The sequence below is a fragment of the Ranitomeya variabilis genome, chromosome 4, assembly GCF_051348905.1.
Source record: "Ranitomeya variabilis isolate aRanVar5 chromosome 4, aRanVar5.hap1, whole genome shotgun sequence".
In the NCBI taxonomy this organism is placed as follows: domain Eukaryota; kingdom Metazoa; phylum Chordata; class Amphibia; order Anura; family Dendrobatidae; genus Ranitomeya; species Ranitomeya variabilis.
The window spans coordinates 583,532,074-583,556,264 of record NC_135235.1 but is presented as its reverse complement, the minus strand read 5'-3'; the positions used below and the strand labels follow the sequence as shown (position 1 = coordinate 583,556,264).

Sequence of the window (24,191 nt, the reverse complement as noted above, 5' to 3'; positions counted from 1 at the left end):
GAGTCAATGGCTCCTGGCTACAATGTAGTTTGCAACCATATCCGTTTCCTGAGGACGCAGATAAAACGGAAAGTGGCGCTTGCCCTACAGTCGGGTTTGTGACCTGTCAGAAATCAACTCCCCCACATATGCAGTGAGCTCCCTCTAGTGGTGGGTTTTATAACTATTGAACGCTCTGTGGCTATATTACGACAGACAGAATTTTAAACAAGTTTACATAAAAAAACAATTACTTTATCTAGTTATATAGTGCATACAGCTGAAATTGTAATTTGCTCCTTGTGCCTCTTGGTGAGTGCAGATAATTCTAGCTGTGCCTGCAGTCCCATGTATTTGTGCATGGATCCAGTATTTCAGTGGATTGCATATAGCAGAACAAGCTCCTGTTCCCCCAGGACCGCACAGTATGAATATTCCCCACCCCCATCTCTGGTAGCAGCTATTGATCCACACAGCTCTGCACTGTGCTGTGATCTGAGCAGCTCGGCCCCCTGGCGGCATCTAGTGGCGGTTTGCACGCAGGACACCAGAGCTGTCTTCTAAAAAGCTATTCTGCGCCATCTAGTGGTCAAGCCTGGAAATGCACACGGAAATATCGCGGGTTTTAGTGGTGTTCACGGAACTGTTGTGTGGCGTGCTCTAGTCTGCTCTGCTGATAGCAACAAACATGGCGACTCCCGGCATAGAGCTGCTGTTAGAACTGGCATCTCCTGAGATCACTAGGCCCCAGGACCCGCTCATCTGCTTCATCCACTGGGAGCTGATCAACCACGGTCTCCGCCTCCTGGGCCTAAGCGAGCAGGTGATGCGCAGCTCCTTTGCTGTGTGCATGTCATACACTGTGCAGCCCACATATTTCAGCTGTGTCACCCCTGCTCGGCTGGGAACGCCTGTGTCGCCCCTACCAGTCAATAAATAGATACCCCCCTCGACTTAATAATAGTAGTCACCCCTTCCTGCCTATAAGTAATTGTGTCAATATAAATAGATATTTCCCCACCTAATAATGGTGGCCTAGAAATAAGTGGCTCCACTGCCGATAGTAGTTGCCAACCCCCGCCTGCTGTAAATCGTTATTATCCCTGCCTAATAATAGTTGTCTTCTTTACTTTCTCAAAGTATTGTCACCCACCTGCTTATAAACAGTCTCCCCTGCCAGTCTCTAAAGAGTTAGCTCTTCCCTGCCAGTCTCTAAAGAGTTAGCTCTCCCCTGCCTATCTATAAAGAGTTAGTTCTCACCTGCCTGTCTATAAAGTTAGTTCTCCCCTGCATGTCTATAAAGAGTTAGCTCTCCCCTGCCTGTCTATAAAGAGTTAGCTCTCCCCTGCCTGTCTATAAAGAGTTAGTTCTCCCCTGCCAGTCTATAAAGAGTTAGCTCTCCCCTGCCAGTCTATAAAGAGTTAGTTCTCCCCTGCCAGTCTCTAAAGAGTTAGCTCTCCCCTGCCTGTCTCTAAAGAGTTAGTTCTCCCCTGCCAGTCTCTAAAGAGTTAGCTCTCCCCTGCCAGTCTCTAAAGAGTTAGCTCTCCCCTGCCTGTCTCTAAAGAGTTAGCTCTCCCCTGCCAGTCTCTAAAGAGTTAGCTCTCCCCTGCCTGTCTCTAAAGAGTTAGCTCTCCCCTGCCTGTCTATAAAGTTAGTTCTCCCCTGCCTGTCTATAAAGAGTTAGCTCTCCCCTGCCAGTCTATAAAGTTAGCTCTCCCCTGCCTGTCTATAAAGAGTTAGCTCTCCCCTGCCAGTCTATAAAGAGTTAGCTCTCCCCTGCCAGTCTATAAAGAGTTAGTTCTCCCCTGCCAGTCTATAAAGAGTTAGCTCTCCCCTGCCTGTCTATAAAGAGTTAGCTCTCCCCTGCCTGTCTATAAAGAGTTAGCTCTCCCCTGCCTGTCTATAAAGAGTTAGCTCTTCCCTGCCAGTCTCTAAAGAGTTAGTTCTCCCCTGCCTGTCTCTAAAGAGTTAGCTTTCCCCTGCCAGTCTATAAAGAGTTAGTTCTCCCCTGCCTGTCTATAAAGAGTTAGTTCTTCCCTGCCTGTCTATAAAGAGTTAGTTCTCCCCTGCCAGTCTATAAAGAGTTAGCTCTCCCCTGCCTGTCTATAAAGAGTTAGCTCTCCCCTGCCAGTCTATAAAGAGTTAGCTCTCCCCTGCCTGTCTATAAAGAGTTAGCTCTCCCCTGCCAGTCTCTAAAGAGTTAGTTCTCCCCTGCCTGTCTCTAAAGAGTTAGCTTTCCCCTGCCAGTCTATAAAGAGTTAGTTCTCCCCTGCCTGTCTATAAAGAGTTAGTTCTCCCCTGCCTGTCTCTAAAGAGTTAGCTCTCCCCCTGCCTATCTATAAAGAGTTAGTTCTCACCTGCCTGTCTATAAAGTTAGTTCTCCCCTGCATGTCTATAAAGAGTTAGCTCTCCCCTGCCTGTCTATAAAGAGTTAGCTCTCCCCTGCCAGTCTCTAAAGAGTTAGTTCTCCCCTGCCTGTCTCTAAAGAGTTAGCTTTCCCCTGCCAGTCTATAAAGAGTTAGTTCTCCCCTGCCTGTCTATAAAGAGTTAGTTCTCCCCTGCCTGTCTCTAAAGAGTTAGCTCTCCCCTGCCTATCTATAAAGAGTTAGTTCTCACCTGCCTATCTATAAAGTTAGTTCTCCCCTGCATGTCTATAAAGAGTTAGCTCTCCCCTGCCTGTCTATAAAGAGTTAGTTCTCCCCTGCCTGTCTATAAAGAGTTAGCTCTTCCCTGCCTGTCTATAAAGAGTTAGTTCTCCCCTGCCTGTCTATAAAGAGTTAGTTCTCCCCTGCCTGTCTATAAAGAGTTAGCTCTCCCCTGCCAGTCTATAAAGAGTTAGTTCTCCCCTGCCAGTCTATAAAGAGTTAGCTCTCCCCTGCCTGTCTATAAAGAGTTAGCTCTCCCCTGCCTGTCTATAAAGAGTTAGCTCTCCCCTGCCTGTCTATAAAGAGTTAGCTCTTCCCTGCCAGTCTCTAAAGAGTTAGTTCTCCCCTGCCTGTCTCTAAAGAGTTAGCTTTCCCCTGCCAGTCTATAAAGAGTTAGTTCTCCCCTGCCTGTCTATAAAGAGTTAGTTCTTCCCTGCCTGTCTATAAAGAGTTAGTTCTCCCCTGCCAGTCTATAAAGAGTTAGCTCTCCCCTGCCTGTCTATAAAGAGTTAGCTCTCCCCTGCCAGTCTATAAAGAGTTAGCTCTCCCCTGCCTGTCTATAAAGAGTTAGCTCTCCCCTGCCAGTCTCTAAAGAGTTAGTTCTCCCCTGCCTGTCTCTAAAGAGTTAGCTTTCCCCTGCCAGTCTATAAAGAGTTAGTTCTCCCCTGCCTGTCTATAAAGAGTTAGTTCTCCCCTGCCTGTCTCTAAAGAGTTAGCTCTCCCCCTGCCTATCTATAAAGAGTTAGTTCTCACCTGCCTGTCTATAAAGTTAGTTCTCCCCTGCATGTCTATAAAGAGTTAGCTCTCCCCTGCCTGTCTATAAAGAGTTAGCTCTCCCCTGCCAGTCTCTAAAGAGTTAGTTCTCCCCTGCCTGTCTCTAAAGAGTTAGCTTTCCCCTGCCAGTCTATAAAGAGTTAGTTCTCCCCTGCCTGTCTATAAAGAGTTAGTTCTCCCCTGCCTGTCTCTAAAGAGTTAGCTCTCCCCTGCCTATCTATAAAGAGTTAGTTCTCACCTGCCTATCTATAAAGTTAGTTCTCCCCTGCATGTCTATAAAGAGTTAGCTCTCCCCTGCCTGTCTATAAAGAGTTAGTTCTCCCCTGCCAGTCTATAAAGAGTTAGCTCTCCCCTGCCAGTCTATAAAGAGTTAGTTCTCCCCTGCCAGTCTATAAAGAGTTAGCTCTCCCCTGCCAGTCTCTAAAGAGTTAGCTCTCCCCTGCCTGTCTCTAAAGAGTTAGCTCTCCCCTGCCAGTCTCTAAAGAGTTAGTTCTCCCCTGCCTGTCTCTAAAGAGTTAGCTCTCCCCTGCCTGTCTATAAAGTTAGTTCTCCCCTGCCTGTCTATAAAGAGTTAGCTCTCCCCTGCCAGTCTTTAAAGTTAGCTCTCCCCTGCCTGTCTATAAAGAGTTAGCTCTCCCCAGCCAGTCTATAAAGAGTTAGTTCTCCCCTGCCTGTCTATAAAGAGTTAGCTCTTCCCTGCCTGTCTATAAAGAGTTAGTTCTCCCCTGCCAGTGTATAAAGAGTTCTCCCCTGCCAGTGTATAAAGAGTTAGTTCTCCCCTGCCTGTCTATAAAGTTAGCTCTCCCCTGCCAGTCTATAGAGTTAGTTCTCCCCTGCCTGTCTATAAAGAGTTAGTTCTCCCCTGTCTATAAAGAGTTAGCTCTCCCCTGCCAGTCTATAAAGAGTTAGTTCTCCCCTGCTTGTCTATAAAGAGTTAGCGCTCCCCTGCCAGTGTATAAAGAGTTCTCCCCTGCCAGTGTATAAAGAGTTAGCTCTCCCCTGCCTGTCTATAAAGTTAGCTCTCCCCTGCCAGTCTATAAAGAGTTAGTTCTCCCCTGCCAGTCTATAAAGAGTTAGCTCTCCCCTTCCAGTCTATAAAGAGTTAGTTCTCCCCTGCCTGTCTATACAGAGTTAGTTCTCCCCTGTCTATAAAGAGTTAGATCTCCCCTGCCAGTCTATAAAGAGTTAGTTCTCCCCTGCCAGTCTATAAAGAGTTAGCTCTCCCCTGCCAGTCTATAAAGAGTTAGTTCTCCCCTGCCTGTCTATAAAGAGTTAGTTCTCCCCTGTCTATAAAGAGTTAGCTCTCCCCTGCCAGTCTATAAAGAGTTAGTTCTCCCCTGCCTGTCTATAAAGTTAGCTCTCCCCTGCCAGTCTATAAAGAGTTAGTTCTCCCCTGCCTGTCTATAAAGAGTTAGTTCTCCCCTGCCTGTCTATAAAGAGTTAGCTCTCCCCTGCCTGTCTATAAAGAGTTAGTTCTCCCCTGCTTGTCTATAAAGAGTTAGCGCTCCCCTGCCAGTGTATAAAGAGTTCTCCCCTGCCAGTGTATAAAGAGTTAGCTTTCCCCTGCCTGTCTATAAAGAGTTAGCTCTCCCCTGCCTGTCTATAAAGAGTTAGTTCTCCCCTGCCTGTCTATAAAGTTAGCTCTCCCCTGCCAGTCTATAGAGTTAGCTCTGCCCTGCCTGTCTATAAAGAGTTAGTTCTCCCCTGTCTATAAAGAGTTAGCTCTCCCCTGCCAGTCTATAAAGTTAGTTCTCCCCTGCTTGTCTATAAAGAGTTAGCGCTCCCCTGCCAGTGTATAAAGAGTTCTCCCCTGCCAGTGTATAAAGAGTTAGCTCTCCCCTGCCTGTCTATAAAGAGTTAGTTCTCCCCTGCCTGTCTATAAAGTTAGCTCTCCCCTGCCAGTCTATAGAGTTAGCTCTCCCCTGCCTGTCTATAAAGAGTTAGTTCTCCCCTGTCTATAAAGAGTTAGCTCTCCCCTGCCAGTCTATAAAGAGTTAGTTCTCCCCTGCTTGTCTATAAAGAGTTAGCGCTCCCCTGCCAGTGTATAAAGAGTTCTCCCCTGCCAGTCTATAAAGAGTTAGTTCTCCCCTGCCAGTCTATAAAGAGTTAGCTCTCCCCTGCCAGTCTATAAAGAGTTAGTTCTCCCCTGCCTGTCTATAAAGAGTTAGCTCTCCCCTGCCAGTCTATAAAGAGTTAGTTCTCCCCTGCCTGTCTATAAAGTTAGCTCTCCCCTGCCAGTCTATAAAGAGTTAGCTCTCCCCTGCCAATCTATAAAGAGTTAGCTCTCCCCTGCCAGTCTATAAAGAGTTAGTTCTCCCCTGCCAGTCTATAAAGAGTTAGCTCTCCCCTGCCAGTCTATAATGAGTTAGTTCTCCCCTGCCAGTCTACAAAGAGTTAGCTCTCCCCTGCCAGTCTATAAGGAGTTAGTTCTCCCCTGCCTGTCTATAAAGAATTAGTTCTCCCCTGTCTATAAAGAGTTAGTTCTCCCCTGCCTGTCTATAAAGAGTTAGCTCTCCCCTGCCAGTCTAGAAAAAGTTAGTTCTCCCCTGCCTGTCTATAAAGTTAGCTCTCCCCTGCCAGGCTATAAAGAGTTAGCTCTCCCCTGCCTGTCTATAAAGAGTTAGCTCTCCCCTGCCAGTCTATAAAGAGTTAGTTCTCCCCTGCCAGTCTATAAAGAGTTAGCTCTCCCCTGCCAGTCTATAAAGAGTTAGCTCTCCCCTGCCAGTCTATAAAGAGTTAGTTCTCCCCTGCCAGTCTATAAAGAGTTAGTTCTTCCCTGCCTGTCTATAAAGAGTTAGCTCTCCCCTGCCTGTCTATAAATTTAGCTCTCCCCTGCCTGTCTATGAAGTTAGCTCTCCCCTGCCTGTCTATAAAGAGTTACCTCTCCCCTGCCTGTCTACAAAGAGTTAGCTCTCCCCTGCCAGTCTATAAGGAGTTAGTTCTCCCCTGCCTGTCTATAAAGAATTAGTTCTCCCCTGTCTATAAAGAGTTAGCTCTCCCCTGCCAGTCTATAAAGAGTTAGTTCTCCCCTGCCAGTCTATAAAGAGTTAGCTCTCCCCTGCCAGTCTATAAAGAGTTAGTTCTCCCCTGCCAGTCTACAAAGAGTTAGCTCTCCCCTGCCAGTCTATAAGGAGTTAGTTCTCCCCTGCCTGTCTATAAAGAGTGAGCTCTCCCCTGCCAGTCTATAAAGAGTTAGTTCTCCCCTGCCTGTCTATAAAGTTAGCTCTCCCCTGCCAGGCTATAAAGAGTTAGCTCTCCCCTGCCAGTCTATAAAGAGTTAGCTCTCCCCTGCCAGTCTATAAAGAGTTAGTTCTCCCCTGCCAGTCTATAAAGAGTTAGCTCTCCCCTGCCAGTCTATAAAGAGTTAGCTCTCCCCTGCCAGTCTATAAAGAGTTAGTTCTCCCCTGCCAGTCTATAAAGAGTTAGTTCTCCCCTGCCTGTCTATAAAGTTAGCTCTCCCCTGCCAGTCTATAGAGTTAGCTCTCCCCTGCCTGTCTATAAAGAGTTAGTTCTCCCCTGTCTATAAAGAGTTAGCTCTCCCCTGCCAGTCTATAAAGAGTTAGTTCTCCCCTGCTTGTCTATAAAGAGTTAGCGCTCCCCTGCCAGTGTATAAAGAGTTCTCCCCTGCCAGTCTATAAAGAGTTAGTTCTCCCCTGCCAGTCTATAAAGAGTTAGCTCTCCCCTGCCAGTCTATAAAGAGTTAGTTCTCCCCTGCCTGTCTATAAAGAGTTAGCTCTCCCCTGCCAGTCTATAAAGAGTTAGTTCTCCCCTGCCTGTCTATAAAGTTAGCTCTCCCCTGCCAGTCTATAAAGAGTTAGCTCTCCCCTGCCAATCTATAAAGAGTTAGCTCTCCCCTGCCAGTCTATAAAGAGTTAGTTCTCCCCTGCCAGTCTATAAAGAGTTAGCTCTCCCCTGCCTGTCTATAAAGAGTTAGTTCTCCCCTGCCTGTCTATAAAGTTAGCTCTCTCCTGCCAGTCTATAGAGTTAGCTCTCCCCTGCCAGTCTATAAAGAGTTAGCTCTCCCCTGCCAGTCTATAAAGAGTTAGTTCTCCCCTGCCAGTCTACAAAGAGTTAGCTCTCCCCTGCCAGTCTATAAGGAGTTAGTTCTCCCCTGCCTGTCTATAAAGAATTAGTTCTCCCCTGTCTATAAAGAGTTAGCTCTCCCCTGCCAGTCTATAAAAAGTTAGTTCTCCCCTGCCTGTCTATAAAGAGTTAGCTCTCCCCTGCCAGTCTAGAAAAAGTTAGTTCTCCCCTGCCTGTCTATAAAGTTAGCTCTCCCCTGCCAGGCTATAAAGAGTTAGCTCTCCCCTGCCAGTCTATAAAGAGTTAGCTCTCCCCTGCCAGTCTATAAAGAGTTAGTTCTCCCCTGCCAGTCTATAAAGAGTTAGCTCTCCCCTGCCTGTCTATAAATTTAGCTCTCCCCTGCCTGTCTATGAAGTTAGCTCTCCCCTGCCTGTCTATAAAGAGTTACCTCTCCCCTGCCTGTCTACAAAGAGTTAGCTCTCCCCTGCCAGTCTATAAGGAGTTAGTTCTCCCCTGCCTGTCTATAAAGAGTTAGCTCTCCCCTGCCAGTCTATAAAGAGTTAGTTCTCCCCTGCCTGTCTATAAAGAGTTAGCTCTCCCCTGCCAGTCTATAAAGAGTTAGTTCTCCCCTGCCTGTCTATAAAGTTAGCTCTCCCCTGCCAGGCTATAAAGAGTTAGCTCTCCCCTGCCAGTCTACAAAGAGTTAGCTCTCCCCTGCCAGTCTATAAGGAGTTAGTTCTCCCCTGCCTGTCTATAAAGAATTAGTTCTCCCCTGTCTATAAAGAGTTAGCTCTCCCCTGCCAGTCTATAAAAAGTTAGTTCTCCCCTGCCTGTCTATAAAGAGTTAGCTCTCCCCTGCCAGTCTAGAAAAAGTTAGTTCTCCCCTGCCTGTCTATAAAGTTAGCTCTCCCCTGCCAGGCTATAAAGAGTTAGCTCTCCCCTGCCAGTCTATAAAGAGTTAGCTCTCCCCTGCCAGTCTATAAAGAGTTAGTTCTCCCCTGCCAGTCTATAAAGAGTTAGCTCTCCCCTGCCTGTCTATAAATTTAGCTCTCCCCTGCCTGTCTATGAAGTTAGCTCTCCCCTGCCTGTCTATAAAGAGTTACCTCTCCCCTGCCTGTCTACAAAGAGTTAGCTCTCCCCTGCCAGTCTATAAGGAGTTAGCTCTCCCCTGCCAGTCTATAAAGAGTTAGTTCTCCCCTGCCAGTCTATAAAGAGTTAGCTCTCCCCTGCCAGTCTCTAAAGAGTTAGCTCTCCCCTGCCAGTATATAAAGAGTTAGTTCTCCCCTGCCAGTCTATAAAGAGTTAGTTCTTCCCTGCCTGCCTATAAAGAGTTAGCTCTCCCCTGCCTGTCTATAATATTAGCTCTCCCCTGCCTGTCTATAAAGTTAGCTCTCCCCTGCCTGTCTATAAAGAGTTACCTCTCCCCTGCCTGTCTATAAAGAGTTAGCTCTCCTCTGCCAGTCTATAAAGAGTTAGTTCTTCCCTGCCAGTCTATAAAGAGTTAGCTCTCCCCTGTTAGTCTATAAAGAGTTTGCTCTCCCCTGCCAGTCTATAAAGAGTTAGTTCTCCCCTACCAGTCTATAAAGAGTTAGCTCTCCCCTGCCAGTCTATAAAGAGTTAGTTCTCCCCTGCCTGTCTATAAAGAGTTAGTTCTCCCCTGTCTATAAAGTTAGCTCTCCCCTGCCAGTCTATAAAGAGTTAGTTCTCCCCTGCCTGTCTATAAAGAGTTAGTTCTCCCCTGCCTGTCTATAAAGAGTTAGTTCTTCCCTGCCTGTCTATAAAGAGTTAGCTCTCCCCTGCCTGTCTATAAAGAGTTAGCTCTCCCCTGCCTGTCTATAAAGAGTTAGCTCTCCCCTGCCTGTCTATAAAGAGTTAGTTGTTCCCTGCCAGTCTATAAAGAGTTAGCTCTCCCCTGCCTGTCTATAAAGTTAGCTCTCCCCTGCCAGTCTATAAAGAGTTAGCTCTCCCCTGCCTGTCTATAAAGAGTTCTCCCCTGCCAGTCTATAAAGAGGTAGCACTCCCCTGCCTGTCTATAAAGAGTTAGCTCTCCCCTGCCAGTCTATAAAGTTAGTTCTCCCCTACCAGTCTATAAAGAGTTAGCTCTCTCCTGCCAGTGTATAATATTAGCTCTCCCCTGCCTGTCTATAAAGAGTTAGCTCTCCCCTGCCTGTCTATAAAGAGTTCTCCCCTGCCTGTCTATAAAGAGTTGGCTCTCCCCTGCCAGTCTATAAAGAGTTAGCTCTCCCCTGCCAGTGTATAACATTAGCTCTCCCCTGCCTGTCTATAAAGAGTTAGCTCTCCCCTGCCAGTCTATAAAGAGTTATAGCTCCCCTGCCTGTCTATAAAGAGTTAGAGCTCCCCTGCCAGTCTATAAAGAGTTAGGTCTATCTCTCCTGCCAGTCTATAAAGAGTTAGCTCTCCCCTGTCTGTCTATAAAGAGTTAGTTCTCCCCTGCCAGTCTATAAAGAGTTAGCTCTCCCCTGCCTGTCTACAAAGAGTTAGTTCTCCCCTGCCAGTCTATAAAGAGTTAGCTCTCCCCTGCCAGTCTATAAAGAGTTAGGTCCATCTCTAGTGCCTGCCTATAAATAGTTGTCACCCCACCTTCTTATAAATAGTTGTCTCCTTTGCCTGCCTTTAAAAAGTTGTGACTCCCCTGCCTAGAAGGGCGCTCCACTGCCTGCTTATAAATGTATCTCTTTCCTACATATTAAGTTGTCACCTCAGCCTGTTTATAAATAGATACCCCCACATGCTAATAAGTGGTCACCCCTGCTTTGGTATAGATAGTTGTCACCCCTGCTTGCCTGTAAATCGTTGTCACCCCTGCCTGTCTATAAAGCGTTGTGTCACCCCTGCTTGGGTATAATTAGGTGACTCTCCTGTCTGCTTATAAATACTGTAGGTGTCACCCAGTTTGCTTATAAATAGGTCACTAGATTATAATGGCTGGGCTCAACTAGTTTGGTGAAGGTTGCTGCAGTGGTAGTGGAAATCCACCCAAGTGTAGAGAAAATTAACCACAGCAGTGCGATGCCAAGGAATACGATCAGAAAATCATATGTCGTTTTATAATAGTGTCAGCATATATCTCCAATATGTACAATGGCCAACGACTCGGTCATCTGTGGACCTTATACTGCCTTATAGAGGGATGTCACCAGTGCATGTATATAAAGAGTTGTCACCCTTACCTGGATATAAATAGTTGGCACCCCTGCCTGCTTATAGTTTCGTCACTTTTGTCCAGAGCTGTGGAGTCGGTGTCAGTATAAAATGGAACGACTCTTGAAATATTTAATACATTGTGTACAGTAGTACAATGCAGGATGTGCTGTAAATGTTTCCATAAGAATTTGGGAAAGTGACGAAGTGTCCTATAAATGTCTGTTCTGTTCCTGATCTAAGGATCTCGGCTTTTAGTTGAAATGAATCTGTGCTGCACTTTATGTGCATGCTCAGTATTGACCAGTGCTGTGGAATCTGTGCTGCACTGTATGTACATGCTCAGTAGTGATTAATGCTGTGGAGATGAATCTGTGCTGCACTGTATGTACATGCTCAGTAGTGACCAGTGCTGAGGAGTCAGTCGGGAGTCTGAGGTTTGGCTTACCTACTCCACAGCACTGCTTATGTCTGTTGTAAATATAATCAAAGAACAGACAGAAGAGCGTAGGTCATATAAACGGGGATCACCACACACATGGATTTTGGCTAAAGTGAACAAAGCTTTTTCTTCATGTGCAATAACAAATCAGAACATACAGTAGAAAAAACACAAATAATTTAAAAACAATTAAAAAGGAAACACACTTGTCCCTTATACACAAAGCCCACAATATGGCTAACACCTGCGCAGGTTTACTAGAGCCCCTGACCCTAAATAGGGTGCCTATATGGACAACACTGTGGTTAAATATCATACAATAGAACACAGCCCATTAATGAATCCTAAAGATGGAGTAACATATAGATAGAATACCTCCCTACCATAATATAATTAAGGCAATCATATGGGAAAGAATAGTTATGTATAAATAATCTTGACAGTATCCCACCAATAAATGGTAGCAATATGCCACAGAGAAGAAAACACAGTGCTGCTGGTTATATCACAAATACCGCTACCACTCATAGAGGAATCCCTCTATAAGGCATACACATGAGTGATGATCCTAGCTCACATCAGCTGCTATAGCCGACTGTGAGCAAAAAATGCAGAGGACTTCATATAGAGCTGATCACATACGATACCATGAGCCAGCTACAAGCGGTGCTGACCAGTGCTGTGGAGATGAATCTGTGCTGCACTTTATGTACATGCTTTGTAGTGACCAGTGCTGTGGAGATGAATCTGTGGTGTACTTTATGTACATGCTCAGTAGTGACCGGTGCTGTGGAGATGAATCTGTGCTGCACTTTATGTACATGCTCAGTAGTGATTAATGCTGTGGAGATGAATCTGTGCTGCACTGTATGTACATGCTCAGTAGTGACCAGTGCTGAGGAGTCAGTCGGGAGTATGAGGTTTGGCTTACCTACTCCACAGCACTGCTTTATGTCTGTTGTAAATATGTCACCCCTGCCTGCTATTCATAGTTGTCTCCCCTCACTGCATATAAATAGTTGTCACGTTTGTCTTTGTTTAAAGGGAACCTGTCACCCCCAAAATCGAAGGTGAGCTAAGCCCACCGGCATCAGGGGCTTATCTACCGCATTCTGTAATGCTATAGATAAGTGTTATGATCTGGTGGCCTAAGAGCAGCATGAGACGTACTCTGGAGAAGGTGGTACCTGTACTGACCGCAGACCCTGAACTTAACACCGCAACTAGAAGTAGCCGTGGAATGTACCTATCACTCCCTAGACATCTCGACACAGCCGGAGGACTAATTACCCCTAGAGATAGAAAAGGGAAAACTATCTTGCCTCAGAGAAAATCCCCAAAGGATAGACAGCCCCCCACAAATATTGACTGTGAGAGGAGAGGGAAAAAACATACACAGACTGAAATCAGAATTTAGCAAAGGAGGCCACTTCTAGCTAAATAGAAAGGATAGGACAGATTACTATGCGGTCAGTATTAAAACACTAGAAAATATCCACCACAGAAAATACAAAATCTCCACAGCTAACTAAAGATATGGAGGGTATATCTGCATCTCCAGAGATACCAGCTTGGCTAAACATATCCTTATACAGACCAAGCTGGACAAGACAAAAACATGGAAAAGAACTGAACAATAAGGCCACAGCATGTGGACAGCAAAAAATCAAGGCCAGAACTTATCTTTGTTGGAATGAACAGCAAAGCAGGAGAGACCAGGCAGGTATGTGAATCCTCCAGGAACAATGGACAACTGGCACTGACTAAAGGGTCAGGCAAGACTAAATAGCCCAGTCAGAATTGCAAAAAGTGAACACACCTGATAAATGCTGAGATTCAGAGACAGCAGCGCTACCACTTACAACCACCGGAGAGAGCCCAAGAGCAGAATTCACAACAGTACCCCCCCCTTGAGGAGGGGTCACCGAACCCTCACCAGAGCCCCCAGGCCGATCCGGACGAGCCAAATGAAAGGCACGAACCAAATCCTCAGCATGAACATCGGAGGCAACAACCCAAGAATTATCCTCCTGGCCATAACCCTTCCATTTGACAAGATACTGAAGCTTCCGCCTCGAAAAACGAGAATCCAAAATCTTCTCAACCACATACTCCAACTCCCCATCAATCAACACCGGGGCAGGAGGATCAACAGAGGGAACAACGGGCACCACATATTTCCACAACAAAGATCTATGAAAAACATTATGGATGGAAAAAGAGGCTGGAAGGGCCAAACGAAAAGACACTGGATTGATAATCTCAGAAATCCTATAAGGGCCAATAAACCGAGGCTTAAACTTAGGGGAAGAAACCTTCATAGGAACATGACGGGAAGACAACCAGACCAAATCCCCAACCCGAAGCCAGGAACCAACACACCGACGACGGTTAGCAAAAAGCTGAGCCCCCTCCTGAGACAACACCAAATTGTCAACAACATGAGCCCAAATTTGCTGCAACCTGTCAACTGCAGAGTCCACCCCAGGACAATCAGAAGGCTCAACCTGCCCCGAAGAAAAACGAGGATGAAAACCAGAGTTACAAAAGAAGGGTGAAACCAAGGTAGCAGAACTAGCCCGATTATTAAGGGCAAACTCGGCCAATGGCAAGAAAGCCACCCAATCATCCTGATCAGCAGACACAAAGTATCTCAAATAAGTTTCCAAAGTCTGATTAGTTCGCTCAGTTTGGCCATCTGTCTGAGGATGAAATGCGGAAGAAAAAGACAAATCAATGCCCAGCCTAGCACAAAAGGCCCGCCAAAACCTAGAAACAAACTGGGAACCTCTATCGGACACAATATTCTCCGGAATGCCATGCAAACGAACCACATGCTGAAAAAACAACGGAACCAAATCAGAAGAGGAAGGCAACTTAGGCAAAGGTACCAAATGAACCATCTTAGAAAACCGGTCACAAACCACCCAGATAACTGACATCCTCTGGGAAACCGGAAGATCTGAAATAAAATCCATAGAAATATGCGTCCAAGGCCTCTCAGGGACCGGCAAAGGCAAAAGCAACCCACTAGCACGAGAATAGCAAGGCTTGGCCCACGCACAAGTCCCACAGGACTGCACAAAAGAACGCACATCCCGTGACAAAGAAGGCCACTAAAAGGACCTACCAACCAAATCTCTGTTACCAAAAATCCCAGGATGACCAGCCAACACAGAACAATAAACCTCCGAAATCACTTTATTAGTCCATCTGTCAGGAACAAACAGTTTCCCCACTGGACAGCGGTCAGGTTTATCAGCCTGAAATTCCTGAAGAACCCGTCGTAAATCAGGGGAGATGGCAGAAAGAATCACCCCTTCCTTCAGAATGCCGACCGGCTCAAGGACCCCAGGAGAATCAGGCAAAAAGCTCCTAGAGAGGGCATCAGCCTTAACATTCTTAGAACCCGGAAGATACGAGACCACAAAATCAAAACGGGAGAAAAACAGGGACCATCGGGCCTGTCTAGGATTCAGCCGTTTGGCAGACTCGAGGTAAATCAGATTCTTATGATCGGTCAAGACCACAATACGGTGCTTGGCCCCCTCAAGCCAATGTCGCCACTCCTCAAATGCCCACTTCATAGCCAACAACTCACGATTGCCGACATCATAATTGCGTTTCGCAGGCGAAAACTTTTGAGAAAAGAAGGCACACGGTTTCATCAAGGAACCATCAGAATTCCTCTGAGACAAAACGGCCCCTGCCCCAATCTCAGAAGCGTCAACCTCAACCTGAAAAGGAAGAGAAACATCCGGCTGACGCAACACAGGGGCAGAAGTAAATCGGCGTTTAAGCTCCTGAAAGGCAGAAACAGCCGCAGAGGACCAATTCGTCACATCAGCGCCTTTCTTCGTCAAATCGGTCAGGGGTTTAACCACACTGGAGAAGTTGGCAATGAAACGGCGATAAAAATTAGCAAAGCCCAAAAATTTCTGAAGGCTCTTCACGGATGTGGGCTGGATCCAATCATGAATTGCCTGAACCTTAACCGGATCCATTTCTATAGATGAGGGAGAAAAAATGAAGCCCAAAAAAGAAATCTTCTGTACTCCAAAGAGGCACTTAGACCCCTTCACAAACAAGGCATTATCACGAAGGACCTGAAATACCATCCTGACTTGTTTCACATGAGACTCCCAATCATCTGAAAAAATCAAAATATCATCCAAATATACAATCATGAATTTATCAAGATAATTCCGAAATATATCATGCATGAAAGACTGAAACACAGATGGAGCATTAGAGAGTCCGAATGGCATCACAAGGTATTCAAAATGACCTTCGGGCGTATTAAACGCAGTTTTCCATTCGTCACCCTGCTTAATACGAACAAGATTATATGCCCCTCGAAGGTCAATCTTAGTAAACCAACTAGCCCCCTTAATCCTAGCAAACAGATCAGAAAGCAAAGGCAAAGGGTATTGGAATTTGACCGTGATCTTACTCAAGAGGCGATAATCAATACAGGGTCTCAAGGAGCCATCTTTTTTGGCAACAAAAAAAAAACCTGCTCCCAATGGTGAAGAAGATGGCCGAATATGCCCCTTCTCCAAGGACTCCTTAACATAGCTCCGCATGGCGGTATGTTCTGGCACAGACAGGTTGAAAAGTCGGCCCTTAGGGAACTTACAGCCTGGAATCAAGTCAATAGCACAATCACAGTCCCTATGCGGTGGAAGGGAACTGGACTTGGGCTCATTGAATACATCCTGGAAATCTGACAAAAACTCAGGAATTTCAGAAGAGGGGGAGGAGGCAATTGACATCAAAGGAACGTCACCATGAACCCCCTGACAACCCCAACTAGTCACAGACATAGATTTCCAATCTAATACCGGATTATGCACCTGTAACCATGGGAAACCCAGCACAATAGCATCATGCAAATTATGCAACACCAGAAAACGACAATCTTCCTGATGGGCTGGCGGCATGCACATGGTCAGCTGTGTCCAAAACTGAGGTTTATTTTTAGCCAACGGTGTAGCATCAATGCCCCTCAAAGGAATAGGACTCTGCAAAGGCTGCTAGGGGAAACCACAACGACTGGCAAATTCTAAGTCCATTAAGTTTAGAGCGGCGCCTGAATCCACAAATGCCATGACAGAAAATGACGATAATGAGCAGATCAGGGTCACAGATGACAGAAATTTAGGTTGTACAGTACTGATGGTAACAGAACTAGCGATTCTCTTGGTACGCCTAGGGCAATCAGAAATAACATGAGCAGAATCGCCGCAGTAAAAACACAACCTATTCTGACGTCTGAATCCTTGTCGTTCAGCTCTAGACACAATCCTATCACACTGCATAGGCTCAGGACTCCGCTCGGAAGACAATGCCATAGTGTGCACAACTCTGCGCTTGCGCAAGCGCCGATCAATCTGAATGGCCAGAGACATAGAATCACTCAGACCAGCAGGCGTGGGGAACCCCACCATAACATCTTTAACGGATTCAGAAAGACCCTTTCTGAAAATTGCCGCCAAGGCATCCTCATTCCATTTAGTCAGTACAGACTATTTTCTAAATTTCTGGCAATATGATTCTGCCGCTTCTTGACCCTGACACAGGGCCAACAAGGTCTTCTCAGCATGATCCACTGAATTAGGTTCATCATACAATAACCCAAGCGCCTGAAAAAAGGCGTCTACATTAAGCAACGCCGGATTCCCAGGTTCCAGTGCAAATGCCCAATCCTGGGGATCACCACGCAGCAGAGATATAACAATTTTAACCTGCTGGATGGGATCACCAGAGGAACGGGGTTTCAGAGCAAAAAACAGTTTACAGTTATTTTTAAAGCTCAGAAATTTGGACCTGTCTCCAAAAAACAAATCAGGAGTTGGAATTCTAGCCTCTAAAACCGGAGTCTGAACGATATAATCGGAAATACCCTGTACTCTAGCAGCAAGTTGATCCACACGAGAAGCCAATCCCTGAACATCCATACCAGCGCCGAACTCCTGAGCCACCCAGAGGTAAAGAGGGAAGAAAAAAAAAAACAACAGACTACAGAAAAAAAAATGGCTCAGCACTTTCCTTCCCTTCTTCTGAGATGCGGTTAACTCATTGTTGGCCAGTTGTACTGTTATGATCTGGTGGCCTAAGAGCAGCATGAGACGTACTCTGGAGAAGGTGGTACCTGTACTGACCGCAGACCCTGAACTTAACACCGCAACTAGAAGTAGCCGTGGAATGTACCTATCACTCCCTAGACATCTCGACACAGCCGGAGGACTAATTACCCCTAGAGATAGTTTTCCCTTTTCTATCTTGCCTCAGAGAAAATCCCCAAAGGATAGACAGCCCCCCACAAATATTGACTGTGAGAGGAGAGGGAAAAAACATACACAGACTGAAATCAGAATTTAGCAAAGGAGGCCACTTCTAGCTAAATAGAAAGGATAGGACAGAGTACTATGCGGTCAGTATTAAAACACTAGAAAATATCCACCACAGAAAATACAAAATCTCCACAGCTAACTAAAGATATGGAGGGTATATCTGCATCTCCAGAGATACCAGCTTGGCTAAACATATCCTTATACAGACCAAGCTGGACAAGACAAAAACATGGAAAAGAACTGAACAATAAGGCCACAGCATGTGGACAGCAAAAAATCAAGGCCAGAACTTATCTTTGTTGGAATGAACAGCAAAGCAGGAGAGACCAGGCAGGTATGTGAATCCTCCAGGAACAATGGACAACTGGCACTGACTAAAGGGTCAGGCAAGACTAAATAGCCCAGTCAGAATTGCAAAAAGTGAACACACCTGATAAATGCTGAGATTCAGAGACCGCAGCGCTACCACTGACAACCACCGGAGGGAGCCCAAGAGCAGAATTCACAACAGATAAGCCCCCGATGTATCCTGAGAGGAGAAAAAGAGGTTAGATTATACTCACCTGGGCAGGCGGTCCGATCCGATGGGCGTCGGGGTCCGGTCTGGGGCCTCCCATCTTCATAAGATGACGTCCTCTTCTTGTCTTCACGCTGTGGCTCCGGCGCAGGCGTACTTTATCTCCCTGTTGAGGGCAGAGCAAAGTACTGCAGTGCGCAGGTGTCGGGAAAGGTCAGAGAGGCCCAGCACCTGCGCACTGCAGTACTTTGCTCTGTCCTCAACAGGGCAGACAAAGTACGCCTGCACCGGAGCGTGAAGACAAGAAGAGGACGTCATCCTGTGAAGATGGGAGGCCCCAGACCGGACCGCGACACCCATCGGAGCGGACTGCAGCTGGACCACCCCTGGGTGAGTATAATCTAACCTCTTTTTCTCATCTTTCAGGATACATCGGGGGCTTATCTACAGCATTCCAGAATGCTGTAGATAAGCACCTGATGCCGGTGGGCTTAGCTCACCTTCGATTTTGGGGGTGACAGGTTCCCTTTAAAAGGAACCTGTCACCAGGTTTGGCCGATTCGAGTTACGGCCACTGCCTTTCATGGCTTATATACCGCATGCTATAATGCTGTATATAAGCCCCCAACCCGACCTGCAAGAGAAGAAAAATAACTTTTATGATACTCACCTGTGGGGCGGCAAAGTGCTGCAGTACGCAGGCACTGGGCCTCTCTGACCTTTCAAGGGACCTGCACACTGCAGTACTTTGCTCTGCCCTCAACAGAGGGCAGATAACTACTCCTGCGCAGGAGCGTGATGCCAAGCAGGCTGTGTGGATGATGCAGGGGTGCGTCATCCACACGAATCAAGAAGGAGGGCGGCATCGCAAGAAGATGGAAGGCGCCAGACCAAGAAGAGCGACACCCCTAGGACCGGACCACCCCATTATTGAGTATAATAAAAGTTATTTTTCTTCTCTTCCAGGTTGGGTTGGGGGCAGATATACAGCTTTCTATAATGCTGTATACAAGCCACGAAAGGCGGTGGCCGTAACTCGTATCTGCCAAACCTGGTGACAGGTTCCCTTTAAATAGATGTGAAGGAACAGATGATTGGCCTCGGGGAGACCAAAACATCCAACACCGCGGAGACACCATCACGTGTTTCTCAACGCAGTGATCTAGAACACTGCCCCCATCCCTTATGGGAAATATGCAAATGCATGTAGGATAGCTGCGGAGACTCCATCACGTGTTTCTCAACGCAAGCAGTGAATAGCCAGACCTTTCCCCGGGAAGGAACAACCACGGGAAGGGCAGCATCCAATAAAGGAAAACATCCAATAGAGGAAAACCACCTATGCCAAGCATGGTATCCATCCACCATGCTTGGCATAGGTGGTTTTCCTCTATTGGATGTTCCTTCCCGGGGAAAGGTCTGGCTATTCACTGCTTGCGTTGAGAAACACGTGATGGTGTCTCCGCAGCTATCCTACATCCCTTTAAATAGATGTCATCCCTGCCTGCCCTCTTCCACCTGCTAATACATAGCTGTCTCATCTGCCTGCTCAGAAATAACTGTTACATTTACCTTCTTACATCTTAAAGGCAACCTGTCACCTTGGAAAATTATTTTTACCTGTAGATGCATGGTTAACCTGCAGGTTAGTAACATTGCTAGGTTGTCAAACCACCTTGCTGAAAGTAGAGGAACCTCCCTGGAGGAAATTAACTTAAATTTCCTCCCGGGAGCTGCCATCTTCAGTCATAGAAGGTAGTGCAGGGAGCCGCTACAATCATTGCTGATACTGTGAGCTGCGGCTGTAAGCACGCCACAGCACTTTGATTGACAGCCCGCTCTACAGTGCATCTTTGAGCTATCAATCAAAGTACCGGGCGTGCTGAGTCATCGCTCCGTTTACTAAGTGGTGACTGTAGCCCATCTCTGCACTCCCTCTATGACTAAAAGCTGGCAACTCCTGGGAGGAAATGTACCTACAGGTGCTTCTCACAGAATTAGAATATCATCAAAAAGTTAATTTATTTCTGGTCTTCAATACAAAAAGTTAAACTCATATATTATATAGAGTAATTACAAACAGAGTGATCTATTTCAAGTGTTTATTTATGTTAATGTTGATGATTATGGCTTACAGCCAATGAAACCCCAAAAGTCATTATCTTAGTAAGTTAGAATACTTTATAACACCAGCTTGAAATATGATTTTAAAATGCGAAATGTTGGCTTACTGAAATGTACAGTTGTGGCCAAAAGTATTGACACCCCTGCAATTCTGTCAGATAATACTCAGTTTCTTCCTGAAAATAATTGCAATCACAAATTCTTTGGTATTATTATCTTCATTTAATTTGTCTTAAATGAAAAAACACAAAAATAATTGTCCTAAAGCCAAATTGGATATAATTCCACACCAAACATAAAAAGGGGGGGGGGGACAAAAGTATTGTCACTGTTCGAAAAATCATGTGATGCTTCTCTAATTTGTGTAATTAACAGCACCTGTAACTTACCTGTGGCACCTAACAGGTATTGGCAATAACTAAATCACACTTGCAGCCAGTTGACATGGGTTAAAGTTGACTCAACCTCTGTCCTGTGTCCTTGTGTGTACCACATTGAGCATGGAGAAAAGAAAGAAGACCAAAGAACTGTCTGAGGACTTGAGAAACCAAATTGTGAGGAAGCATGAGCAATCTCAAGGCTACAAGTCCATCTCCAAAGACCTGAATGTTCCTGTGTCTACCCTGCGCAGTGTCAACAAGAAGTTTAAAGCCCATGGCACTGTGGCTAACCTCCCTAGATGTGGACGGAAAAGAAAAATTGACAAGAGATTTCAACGCAAGATTGTGCCGATGTTGGATAAAGAACCTCGACTAACATCCAAACAAGTTCAAGCTGCCCTGCAGTCCGAGGGTACAACAGTGTCAACCCGTACTATGCGTCGGCGTCTGAATGAAAAGGGACTGTATGGTAGGAGACCCAGGAAGACCCCACTTCTTACCCCGAGACATAAAAAGCCAAGCTGGAGTTTGCCAAAACTTACCTGAAAAAGCCTAAAACGTTTTGGAAGAATGTTCTCTGGTCAGATGAGACAAAAGTAGAGGTTTTTGGGCAAAGGCATCAACATAGAGTTTACAGGAGAAAAAAAGAGTCATTCAAAGAAAAGAACACGGTCCCTACAGTCAAACATGGCGGAGGTTCCCTGATGTTTTGGGGTTGCTTTGCTGCCTCTGGCACTGGACTGCTTGACCGTGTGCATGGCGTTATGAAGTCTGAAGACTACCAACAAATTTTGCAGCATAATGTAGGGCCCAGTGTGAAAAAGCTGGGTCTCCCTCAGAGGTCATGGGTCTTCCAGCAGGACAATGACCCTAAGCACACTTCAAAAAGCACTAGAAAATGGTTTGAGAGAAAGCACTGGAGACTTCTAAGGTGGCCAGCAATGAGTCCAGACCTGAATCCCAAAGAACACCTGTGGAGAGATCTAAAAATGGCAGTTTGGAGAAGGCACCCTTCAAATATCAGGGACCTGGAGCAGTTTGCCAAAGAAGAATGGTCTAAAATTCCAGCAGAGCATTGTAAAAAACTCATTGATGGTTACCGGAAGCGGTTGGTCGCAGTTATTTTGGCTAAAGGTTGTGCAACCATTAGGCTGAGGGTGCCAATACTTTTGTCTGGCCCATTTTTGGAGTTTTGTGTGAAATGATCAATGTTTTGCTTTTTGCTTCATTCTCTTTTGTGTTTTTTCATTTAAGACAAATTAAATGAAGATGATAATACCAAAGAATTTGTGATTGCAATCATTTTCAGGAAGAAACTGAGCATTATCTGACAGAATTGCAGGGGTGTCAATACTTTTGTCCAAAACTGTATGTTCAGTAAATGCACTCAATACTTGGTCAGGTCTCCTTTTTGCATCAATTATTGCATTAATGTGGCATGGCATGGAGGTGATCAGCCTGTGGCGCTGCTGAGATGTTATGGAAGCCCAGGTTGCTTAGATACCAGCCTTCAGCTCGTCTGCATTGTTGGGTTTGGTGTCTCTCATCTTCCTCTTGACAATACCCCATAGATTCTCTATGGGGTTAAGGTCAGGTGAGTTTACTGGCCAATCAAGCACAGTGATACTGTTGTTTTTAAACCAGGCATTGGTACTTTTGGCAGTGTGGACAGGTGCCAAGTCCTGCTGGAGAATGAAATTTCCATCTCCTAAAAGCTTGTCGGTCGAGGGAAGCATGAAGTGCTCTAAAATTTCCTCGTAGACAGCTGCCATGACTTTGGTCTTGATAAAAAAAAAAGTGGACTTACACCAGCAGATGACATGGCTCCCCAAACCATCACTGATTGTGGAAACTTCACACTAGACCTCAAGCAGCTTGGATTGTGGCCTCTCCACTCTTCCTCTAGATTCTGGGACCTTGATTTCCAAATGAAATGCAAAATTTACTTTCATCTGAAAACAACACATTGGACTCCTGAGCAACAGTCCGGCTCTTTTTCTCCTTGGCCCAGGTAAGACGCTTCTGGCGTTGTCTATTGGTCATAGACATGAGTGGCTTGACACAAGGAATGCGACACTTGCAGCCTATGTCCTGGATACATCTGTGTGTGGTGGCTCTTGAAGTAATAACTCCAGCAGCAGTCCACTCCTTGTGAATCTCACCCAAATTTTTGAATGGCCTTTCCTTAACCCCTTTACCCCCAAGGGTGGTTTGCACGTTAATGACCGGGCCAATTTTTACAATTCTGACCACTGTCCCTTTATGAGGTTATAACTCTGGAAGCTTCAACGGATCTTGGCGATTCTGACATTGTTTTCTCGTGACACATTGTACTTCATGATAGTGGTAAAATTTCTTCGATATAACTTGCGTTTATTTGTGAAAAAAATGGAAATTTGTCGAAAATTTTGAAAATTTAGCAATTTTCCAACTTTGAATTTTTATGCCCTTAAATCACAGAGATATGTCACACAAAATACTTAATAGGTAACATAGGTAACATTTCCCACATGTCTACTTTACATCAGCACAATTTAGGAACCAAAATTTTTTTTTGTTAGGGAGTTATAAGGGTTAAAAGTTGACCAGCAATTTCTCATTTTTACAACACCATTTTTTTTAGGGACCACATCTCATTTGAAGTCATTTTGAGGGGTCTATATGATAGAAAATACCCAAGTGTGACACCATTCTAAAAACTGCACCCCTCAAGGTGCTCAAAACCACATTCAAGAAGTTTATTAACCCTTCAGGTGTTAAACAGGAATTTTTGGAATGTTTAAATAAAAATTTACATTTAATTTTTTTTTACACAAAATTTATTTCAGCGCCAATTTGTTTTATTTTACCAAGGGTAGCAGGAGAAAATGGACCCCAAAAGTTGTTGTACAATTTGTGCTGAGTACGCTGATACCCCACATGTGGGGGTAAACCACTGTTTGGGCGCATGGCAGAGCTCCGAAGGGAAGGAGCGCCATTTGACTTTTCAATGCAAAATTGACTGGAATTGAGATGGGACGCCATGTTGCGTTTGGAGAGCCCCTGATGTGCCTAAACATTGAAACCCTCCACAAGTGACACCATTTTGGAAAGTAGACCCCTTAAGGAACTTATCTAGATGTGTGGTGAGCACTTTGACCCAACAAGTGCTTCACAGAAGTTTATAATGCAGAGCCGTAAAAATAAAAAATCATATTTTTTCACAAAAATGATCTTTTCGCCCCCAATTTTTTATTTTCCCAAGGGTAAGAGAAGAAATTGGACCCCAAAAGTTGTTGTGCAATTTGTCCTGAGTACGCTGATACCCGATATGTGGGGGTAAACGACTGTTTGGGCGCATGGCAGAGCTCGGAAGGGAAGGAGCGCCGTTTGACTTTTCAATGCAAAATTGACTGGAATTGAGATGTGACACCATGTCGCGTTTGGAGAGCTCCTGATGTGCCTAAACATTAAACCCCCCCCCCCCACAATTGACACCATTTTGGAAAGTAGACCCCCTAAGGAACTTATCTAGATGTGTTTTGAGAGCTTTGAACCCCCAAGTGTTTCACTACAGTTTATAACGCAGAGCTGTGAAAATAAAAATTATTATTTTTTTTTCACAAAAATGATTTTTTAGCCCCCAGTTTTGTATTTTCACAAGGGTAACAGGATAAATTGGACCCCAAAAGTTGTTGTCCAATTTGTCCTGAGTACGCTGATGCCCCATATGTGGGGGGGAACCACTGTTTGGGCGCATGGCAGAGCTCGGGAGAGAAGGAGCGCCATTTGGAATGCAGACTTAGATGG

At 45.5% G+C, this 24,191-nt stretch overlaps 1 protein-coding gene across 1 annotated transcript in view; it reads left to right on the top strand.

Moving 5' to 3' along the window:
* Positions 1-575: 575 nt before the first annotated feature.
* PSMF1 (proteasome inhibitor subunit 1) overlaps positions 576-24,191 on the top strand; it is a 37,909-nt gene continuing 14,293 nt past the window's right edge. The window contains exon 1 of the mRNA XM_077253041.1: positions 576-802. Coding sequence (XP_077109156.1) covers positions 668-802 — 135 coding nt within the window. The 5' untranslated portion in view covers positions 576-667. The remainder of the gene's footprint in view (positions 803-24,191) is intronic.